Below are 10,344 nucleotides of genomic sequence, written 5' to 3' on the forward strand. Positions count from 1 at the left end.
CCAAACAACCCCTGATTGATGAGGTTCGTTATGTGCAAAACCACCCGGGCTGAATGCACCTCGCTAGGGAAGTCAGCGCGGAGCTCAATTTCTTGCCCTGCACCAACATATATTAGAGTTGGAACAATACAGGAAATATTTAATTTCTCATTTCTTTATTTTCTCAAGCAAGTAACAACACAAAAGCTCTATGATTTCCCAAATGACCCAGGATACCATCTATTTTTACATCCAGCAGAGGATATGCAAATCCCACACTTGCTTTTAATAACTTAGAAATTTTTCAAATTTAGAAACTGTTAGAATTGTTAGAATTTAGGAAGTTTGAAAAAAAAAAAAAACAAACACCCAAATAACAAATACCACAGTTGTAATGCTGCAGAAACTCCTGTTTGGATAGGTAACTTCTGATTGGAGTTTGTCTTGTGGGGAAACAGAAAAACACACGGGATGGTACAAATGCTTAACTCCACACCATCATCAACTAGAAATTAATGTGCCTTAAAGTAAAAGGAAAGATTTTGCATTACTGAAACATTAAGGCAATTTCTCCACGATGCAGTTTGGTTTATCCTGACAGGATGTGTATCTTGATGACATAAACTGATTTACTCCAAATCATTTAACGGCTTAAAACACCATCACTTTAAAAACTATTCTGCTCATATACCAAGATATAGTTTGCTTTCGTAAGTGTGCTTCAAAATATTTTAGATGAGAATAGTAATTTGTAATTTTTATTTTACTTCAGAAAGCATTCTTGTATCACCCTTACAGCAAAAAGTACGTACCAGTATCATTTATTCTGTCTCCTAAAATAACATGTACAAAGTCACTTACTGTCAAGTAAGTCAAGAAAACATGAACGTTCAGACTGTCTTAACCTCACCTGAAAAAGGCTGGCGGGCACTTGTTTCTTGGCTAAATGCTTTTGTACATGATCTACAGCTTGTTTTGAGAAAGGCTTTTGAAAAACAAGAAAAAGAAAAATTTCAAACAGCTGGAAATGGAAGAAGTTTCATTTAAGGTCTTTTAACTATGTCAAAACCACTTGTACCCCACAATGAACGCAATATAGCTCCCCCAAAGTATATTGTTGTGAAACATGCAGAAATAGTTACAGTCCAACAATTATTCTAACACAGGAAGGCAGGAGAGGGGAAGATAAGGAGGAGAAAGGTGAAGACAAACGGGCTGGATGCTGCTCCTTTAATAAATGAATGAAAAATCCCCCCCAGAGGGACAGCTCCACAGACAGCAGCACACTTAACAAAAAATGGCTTAAACCCTTCCTCCAAAGAACCACGCCACTAGGCTAACGCACATCACAAACTCCTCTTTGAAATAATATTAAATACAGATCAAGTGGCCGTAACTCCAGCCGGAGGAAAGTCGAGATTTCACAGGCTTCAACAAAGCTGCATCTGTCACCACGCTGCCCCACGCCTCTAACTTCTATCATATTTTAAAACAGAAATTTAAAGAAACATAAACCAGGTAACTATTTCCTTTGCACACCCCCAAGTTTAATAAAAACTGGCACACACCACTAATATTTACACCTCATTAGTTTAAAAAAAAAAAACAACAACCAAACCAAAATCACGCTGAATTCAGCCAAATCCAGTCCCAGAGACTTCAAATGGAAATCCACAGCACAAGTATTTGCAGTAACAATCCCCGTTCCCCTAATGAAACAGCAGTTATTTTGAATTATCGCTGCTGTCAAGCTACTCAAGTAAGGCAGAGCAGGGCGAAGTTTGGACGATACACACGTGTGAACAGGACAGGAGCTCCTTCATGATGTACGTGTCATAAATCTGCCGACTCCGGGTCAGACGCTCATCCTCAGAATCCAGCTTCTCGTATTCCTTTATCTGCAACACAAGACAGAAGGATCCATTAGAGGAGCCCCCACCTAACGACTTTTCACTCGTTTGGTAAATACAAGCCTCTGGCCAAAGTTTTATTTTACTTTTTACTTTCTTAATTAAGAATTAAAGAAAAACCACCTGCAATACCATAGTTACAGCTGACCTCCTACCTTAGGATTTTTATGCAAGGAAATCCATTTGCTCAAAATTGCTGGAAAGCCTCGTTTTCTAAACTTTGAAAAGAAGCAGCCAGTTTTCCCCGACACCACTGCCCGAGCACAGACCTGTGCTGGGGCAGCCCGACACCGCCTGCCCAGGCAGACTGGCCACAGTTCAGCTCTGTTTGAATCCCGCAGGTGCCTAGAGAGACAGCTTTGCAAAACAGATCATGTTTTCCCAGACACAGGAGGTCAGGGTGTTCCAGGTAACGCAACTGCAATCCATACAGTTAATTTACAGAACGAAACCTGACAACCAGTTCCAGACAAAAAACTTCACAGAGTCCCAGGGCCCTTCGGAGCGTACCTAGCACTGCCAAAATGTAAAAACCCGCACAAGATCTTTAGGGCAAAGACTCTGCTCAGGCTCTCTGGACCTTCCCAACGCCAGCCTGCAAGGGCCCAGGGTCCAAATCAATGTGAGTGTGCAGATTTCTCTGGATCCTGACAGCGGTTTAATGAAACCAAAGCAGAACGAGCCCCGGCTGGATTTCATGCAGTGCTTGGATGAGAAGGAACAGGCCAGGTCAGAGCTGTCTGTACTCTGAGCCCACAGAATGAACCCTGCACAAGCGAGGAACCAGATCATCTCCTGCCCAGGAGGAGGAGGAGGAGGAGGAGAACATCCTGGCCAGGCACCCGGCGACCAGGAGCTGTTCCTGCCAGCTCTGCTTTAACAGCCAGAGCGGCCCCAGGGCCAGGAGAAAGCACGTCGGTCAAGACTTACAAGCACAGATTTTTAAAAAAAATGCATTTTGCCTCTGTGTCACAACATACTTTTTTTTTTCTCCCCTTCATTCAGAGGCTGTTCCTTTCACAGGATGAGCTGTACCCAACAGCTCTTCAACAGGTCCCACGTGACAGCCCAGACCAAGCTACTGCTGAAGGTGGAACACACAGCAACTGAACGGGGTATTTTCCTACTTGTGGTCTCTTTATTTTATTAACGCAACACGTCCACGACGATTTGCCATCTGCGACTACTTCCCCCTTGGTAGCAATTTATAACTAAAATGATTCAAAAGAACTTTGCCAAAGAAACACTTTTTAATTAACTCAACGCCATAAAATAATTACAGAAGAAAGCCTGATGCACATCATATCGTCTTACTTGAATGCGATCTCCTGCCTTTCAGTATTTTATTAAGCCATTTAATAAAACTCAGAGCAGAGGGGACTCTTGCAGTAGCCTCCCCAGTCACACCGGCACTAAGTCAGCATCTCTCCCAACTGCTTCTACAAAAAAAAAGTTTAACCAAAATTCCTGTGTTCTGTGAAGGTTTGGAGAGGACAGCAGGTGACAAAACCCACGCCCTCCTGGTCGAGCTGCCCAATGCGCCGCTCATCCCAGAAGTGATGGGGCACGACACCCCCGCTGCAATCCCACGCGGCATCCTCGCCCGACATACGCACAAGGTCGGTTTATGTTTGTTAAATAGAATGCTCCTGCACCGCGCCGAAAAAATGCAGCGACAGGCAGAGCTGGGAGTGTCACTGGTTATAAATGTCACCCGGCTCCGCCAGCAGCAGCTCCCACGGGATCGCTCCTGACCCAGAGGAAAGGGGCTCGTCGTGTATTCCATCGCTTCCCCTGGCAAACTTCAGCCCACCTTAAGAAAAAGTCTCTTTTCAAAAATTGAAATCAGAATGCATTAGTATCTAGAAGGGGTTTTTTTAAATTTTCTTTTTTTTTTTTTTTTGAAACCAATCTGCATTAATCACTCATCCAGCTAAATGCTTGATCGTGACTTAAGCTGCAGTAATATGAAATCCCTGGAGTATGGAGCTCTTCTACATCAAGCAATTTTTAATGTAGCAATGTACTCAAATTATTCTACATGTAATAAATGCAGTAAGTAAATCAAATACATAAAAAAAAGAAAAGCTGCTGAATCCGGTATGTCACAGAAGAAAATGCAATGAGCCTATCTTTAAATATCTTTAATGGGACTTTTTGAAAAGTACATGACAAAGCATTTAAATTCTTTTTAGGCAACACTTTGCTAATAACCTAAAAATACAATTCCAAATTGTTGGAGAGATAAAGAGGTTGCTAAAAATATCTTGCTAAACAATCTGTTACACCATGCCTTTTCGATTACATACGACAGCAATGCCTTTACTATATAAAAAGATGGTAACAATAGAAAATTATTTTTCTTTATTGACAGCAAGTACCTCATCTGAGTGGGGGAACTGCATATCGGGAAGGACCGATCTCCAATCCGAAAACCTATTCTGTGCTGTTAGCCCACTAGCAGGAAACATTTTCAATCGCCAGCTTAAGAGTAATCGAGACAAAGGGTTACCTCAGGCAGCATTTCTAATTAACACCGAGCAATACAGGCTGCCTGTTCAAAGCACGTGTGCGTGTTTTAACTGAAACCAGCACCTCTGAGAGGATTAACTACAGTTTTATATTTAGTGCCACAAATACAACAGGGAATGAATGGAGCGATGAGACTCGCTGAGTTTCCTCGCGGCAGTGCTGCCGGGGCCGGCTCAGCAGAGGAGAGCTGAGGAGGGGCACGACGAGCTCCCCGTGCCCTTCCCAATTATTAATCCTCCCGGCTGCTCGCCTGCCTCGGGCTCGATGTCTGCCAGCTTCTTCACTGATGCTCTTGTGACAACGGAGCACAACTGACCTCAGCGATCTAAAGCCACCTCCGTGTCGCTCTGCGGGTGCCCCTCTCACCCGCCCAGCACTTGGCAGGGCTCTGCTACAGCGACTCCCACAAGGGAAAAATTCCCACTGGGAAAAATCTCTTTACTGAGAGCGCGGTGAAGCCCTGGGAAAGGTGCTCAGGGCAGCAGTGGAGTCCCCATCCCTGGAGGTGTTAAAAAAAAGTGCAGATGTGGCACTTGGGGACGTGGTTTGGTGGTCATGGTGGGGTTGGATTGACGGTTGGACTTGGATGATCTCTGAGCTCTTTTCCAACCTTAATGATTCTACGATTTTATGAGTCTCTGAACCTCAGACGGCAGCTGAAGGGCTGTTAGAGAACACCATGAAGCGGCGTCACTCACAGCCCTTCCACGAGCCCTGGCAGCAGCTGCCCACAAGAGGGCACGGCTCTTGGCCCAGGAGGGTGCCTGGGACAGCAGGCGCAAGGCCTGGGTGTCTCACTGACACGGAGAGGGCACTGGGAAAGCTCCAAGGAGCAAGATGAGGGATGCAGAAGACCAGAGATGTCGGCTGCATCCACACTCCACTCCCTGCTTTTGCTCTCTGGGACAACAGATGATAGATTTGCTTATTTTCACTTTTCTGACTTTAAGGAAAATCTTCACTTTGTGCAACAGATATGAATCCACGTCCCACAACAGCTGTAACAATCAAAAGCACTGGTTTTACTTTCAGGTCTTTTTGAAAGAAGGAATCCGCTGTTGTAATTCCACTGTGAGCTGGGAAATGTTACTTACTTTAACTTCATCTCTGGTTTGTAGCAGAACTACGATGTATCATCATCTTCAAAAGTGAAGATCCCATTTCTCAAGAACACACCTCGCTTAACAATGTACCAGAGATATTTAACAAGTAGAGACTGAGATGAACCTAATCTCAGCTCATTTCTTATGAATATTTCAAATTAACCATAATCAAAGAGCGTACCTTGTGATAGATAACATTAATAAACCTAAAGATATTTTAACCTCAGTTAGTATTCTTCCCCTCACCATTATTCCCTCAGTATTTCCCAAGTTATCCTTTGACACATGAAGCTGGTGAATGAACACCTGATTTAGAGGCTGCTCAGGTACACTTCTTACATTGTTTTGTTCTCAGTATATTATGCCTTAACGCCAAACATACACCTTGAAGGTAAAAAACTGTAACAGTAGCTTTTAAAATGTTTTGCCAGCTTATGTTTAGTGAAAAGACACAGTTTCAGTATATGCAAATAAAAGCAGTTAGGAGTTGAGCTAAGTAGGTTTTTCCTGCAAATATTTCATTTCCTAAATCTTTAAGTATTTGCCCAGGAAGAGGGCAAAAAAATCACCTCGTGTACTCTCACAAGACACACTGTAAGAGCACTGTACCAAATCACCGATTTGACAAAACAGTTACATTGCTATTTTTAAAAGTCTCTTGAACTTGTTTAAAACGACAAATTTGTCCCTTTGACATACAACTGTCACTACAGAAAATATTGCTGCTTGCAAAGGAATCGCTTCCACTGTGAAGCCAAAATAACCGGGAATCAGCAGGCACCCCCGAGCATCCCCCCTCCTCCAACTCTCCGTTCAGCCTCACGGCCACTCACCTCTTCATAAAACTTCAGCTGAGGGACAGCTTCATCGATCTCATTCATGCAATAGTCTTTAAAAAGCAAAAAACCTGGAAAGAAAAAGAAATATTAGAAAAAAATAGATCACTGCCAGTATAACTTGTGAAAGAGGACTCGGAGCCAGGCGGGGAGCATCCTTTATGATTCAACGAACCTGAGATTGTAGAAACCCACGTAAGCACCCCCCTGGCCAGGGCGCAGCGATACCCATTATGGAGCAGCTCTGAACAGAAAGGGATCATAAACCTCACTCACCTCCCACAGGTATATTAAGCATATTCCAATTTCTACCTGCTGAGGTTTCTTATGAGACGTTTACGTAACGCACCAAAATATCCCATGCCTCTTTAGTGGGTCAGATTTTGCTTCTCTTTCTTGGAGCGAAAACTAGATACGATTTACATGTTTTGATTTTTTTCAGAATAGATTTGCCCACTTTTTAGTAATAAAAAGAAAACTCTTCTGTATTTTGATTTTAGAATTACTGGTTAATGTTACCTCTAATAGGTTTTATAGCACAATAAATCACATCAGGTCTTTATAGCTCCTTTGTGAGTAATTTAAAGCATGACCTCTGCAGCCTGCTGACGAGTATTTTCCATTATAAGGATTATAGTGTGCTCTTAGAAGCTCCATCTCTTGGAAATGCTGTCTTACGTGCTCCTGGGCTGGTACTTGCTCCTCTTTTACGTACTGGGGTTATCTATGGTCACAGCTCATCACCTGGGTTACCTGCGAGCCCCTTCAGAGCCTCAAATGAAAGAAAAAGATATATATTCTGCTTCCGGTTCCCGGTGGTGGGCGATACCTTTCCTTATGTAGAATTACTGTGTGCTGACTGACACCACACCCAGCTTTCGGAGGTGAGACCACAAAAGTGCAAAAACTACAGCAGCTGAGCAAGGGAGGGGAGGCAGAGCAGCTCCCCCCACTCCCCTGCGCAGATCCTCTCCCAAAAGGGCACTGCATCAAGATACAAAACATCCCTTTTCAACCTGAAAAAAAAATAAAATATATACACAAGAAACCTATTTTTTTTAAAAAAAATTTAGTGTCATTGTAACTTCAACTCACAGCGAAATCACGTTACCACAAAGCAGCACGTCGCTGGATGCTCAACTCAGAAACAACAGAACCTCGTGTTTTCCCGAACATCTTTAAGAAAAAATGCAAATGCACTTCCCGTGCTACTTCGTCATCTCATTGTAGTGTGTATAGGAGAGCACTTAACTGTCTGTCATCACGTCCTTCCAACTCACTAGCATCTCATTTTATCAAAGACCTAAATAAAAAACCCAAATTGACTTGGAAGCAAAACCGCTGGTCTCAGCAGACAAAGCAAGGCTAATCAGGGAAACAAAGGCTTTAATTTATGTGTAATGAAAACATTTATCAGCATCTTGGCAGCCTCTTTAGCTACATCTGGATCCCAAGTTAAATTTCGTATTTGGGCAAGTTCATTTCCTGGGGTGTTGTGGATTTATTTGGCCACAGTCAGAACCCCAGGGAAGGGACCAGGCAACTCCTGTGCTTCGCGTGACTCCACTGAGCTGCCCAGGATGATATTCTGAAGATGATACAAACTGGGTTTTGGTCTCCACATAAGGGCAGAAAGCCAATTAAGAGGTTCTCTTAGGAGATGCCCAAAACTTTCTAACTATTCTCAACAGAAACAGTCATCCTGGAAATTTCATCGAGAAATGTGCTTTTTTTTGGAAAACAAACCATTCAACCCCAAGTTTTCTATTCCTTAAAAGTAATTTGCAATAAGAGTGGTGGTGTGGGTTGGATGTTTTTATTTCCTCCTTTCTTCTTTTTTTAGGGCTTGTCTTAGTTCCTATTTTACTGCAAGCATTCTTAATAAGTTGTCTTCCCTTGCGGCACAGGAGGCTGCGCTCCTCTCCCTGGTGCAAGAACAAAATCCGGCCCTTACGGAACTGAACCCGATTCATTAACTTGTCTTTTACATGTGATCGAAAGAGCAGCAGCACTGAGCAAAAAATAATGCTGAATTGACTGAAACTTTTATTTGGACAACGAACCAAAGAAGATTGCAGTCGTGTAATTAGGAGACTAAAGAGTGGCACAAACAGCAACGAGCGCAGCGAAAGAAAAATCCTTGGCGCGGTCCCAGCTCCTGGCTGTTTACCAAAAAAACCCACAAAAAAAAAAAAACAAGAAAAAAAACACAACAAACCCACAAAGAAAACTGTGGGAGGAGTGCGAAAATACACCAACAGAAATTTTCAGCAATGCCACCCAAATGCTTTAGCCCCATTTAATGTTTCCCAAACTTTTAAATGTAAGGATGGGAAGGAAAGGGAAAAGTTTGTTCACCGGAGCAGAGAACAAGGAACAATATCGGGGCTTGTGCTGCTCGCCCAGCTCAGCCTCCTGCTCACACTGCTCAACGCAAAAAACTGGAGACAGCCGACACATCAGAAACTTCCATAGATGATAACGCAGTTGTTGTAAGTTACAGCCATAAGAACTGGGTATTACATTACACCTGGGGAGTGTCAAGAATTCGCCATTGTCTTTTCAGCAAAATACCCAAATGTTCCTCATAAGGAATGCTGCTTGGATACCCATGAGGTTGACATGAAATAGGTATTCCAAGTTCTCTTTGAAGAATCTATGGACTGGGCACGTTTCTGCAGGTATATGAAGATATACAGACATGGAGCTTATATAGTCCTTAAAATATCTGGGTTACACATGGACCAACTTCCCTCCACAGAAAGGTTTCTAAGATTATTTTTTGAAAGACACATTCAAACCAAGCCATCCGAAGGATTACGTCCCCTGGTATCAGCACACCTGAAATCTTTCCACTGTCCTGAATTCAAAACAATCCAATTAGAGCTTAATGTTCCCCGTGCTGGAAGAGCTGCTGTTTCAACCTCCCATTGCACCAACAGATTCTGCACTTCCACCACAGCATAAAGGAAATCTCCTTTTTTGCTGATGTTCTTAGACTGAAAAACTATTAGCCAGAAACTGCAGCTCTCAGATAATAGCAAAACTACCTGACAGACGAGGCATTGAATAAGTGACAGTAGTTTTAAGGAGTTCAGGGAGAACTGACGTAAAGCACAATAAGCACAGTTAACTACACACAGAAAAATAAGACCAAGAACAGAAAGCAGAAATTAAAAAAATGATAGCGTTAAGTAACAGATGAAAGGAACCGGCAATTATTTATGAAATAAAGATACTGACAGTTTTTGCGTTAAAAGATTTCTCCTCCCGTACTATATAATTTCTGCAACAACCAGATCATCACTAGTTGCTGAGGGAAACAAAAAACATTTTTAAAAAGCTTCTTCCAGTAACACCAAAGTGCTGGATGATATCAATAATACACGCAGGCGAGTGCGAGACAGCGCCCAGCCGCAACCCTCTGCTTCCCCAGCTCTGGACAATAATTTTTCCCCATTATCGTCTTATGCACAATCCTGTACAGCTAAGTTTGCCAAATACCATTAATTGCACTAATTAGCAAGACAAAATGTCTTTCAGGAAGGGATAAAGACGACCCTTGAGGTTTGCAGCTCAGTCTTAACTGGATCCTCAGACTAGGCAGGGCTGGGGAGCAGCAGCGAGCGGCCGAGCACGAGGGGACTCGGGTGAGAAAGTCTGTGCCCACTCGAGTGATCCAACCATTCCCAGGGCTCACCCCGACCCGGCAAGGTCAGCTTCACAAGCTCCGAGGGGAATCCAGTTAACCCATCTCTTTTGAAAAAAAAAAGAACGTAATTTTACTTCAATGGTTATTTCAAACAGTTATGGTTTTCTAAAGTGATTTCAGAAATTTTGCACAAGATCCTGACTCTCATGTCAACTGCAAACCCTCACCCCACCCCTGAATTAGTAACATCTGCTTTTTATTTCCTGAATTCTGCACTTTGTAGGGCCAGGCTCGGGCAGAGAGCAGAAATGCAGCTGGTGACCAGCCCACAC

At 43.0% G+C, this 10,344-nt stretch overlaps 1 protein-coding gene across 1 annotated transcript in view; it reads right to left on the bottom strand.

Moving 5' to 3' along the window:
* The window catches only part of LOC104276925 (beta-adrenergic receptor kinase 2), a gene marked incomplete at its 5' end in the record, with an annotated part of 43,081 nt that overhangs the window by 21,602 nt on the left and 11,135 nt on the right, over positions 1 to 10,344 (bottom strand). The window contains 3 exons of the mRNA XM_009873399.1: positions 890 to 964; positions 1,776 to 1,877; positions 6,358 to 6,431. Of these exons, the coding sequence (XP_009871701.1) occupies positions 890 to 964; positions 1,776 to 1,877; positions 6,358 to 6,431 (251 nt within the window). The remainder of the gene's footprint in view (positions 1 to 889; positions 965 to 1,775; positions 1,878 to 6,357; positions 6,432 to 10,344) is intronic.

Source organism: Apaloderma vittatum, unplaced genomic scaffold (assembly GCF_000703405.1).
Source record: "Apaloderma vittatum isolate BGI_N311 unplaced genomic scaffold, ASM70340v1 scaffold12367, whole genome shotgun sequence".
NCBI lineage: Eukaryota > Metazoa > Chordata > Aves > Trogoniformes > Trogonidae > Apaloderma > Apaloderma vittatum.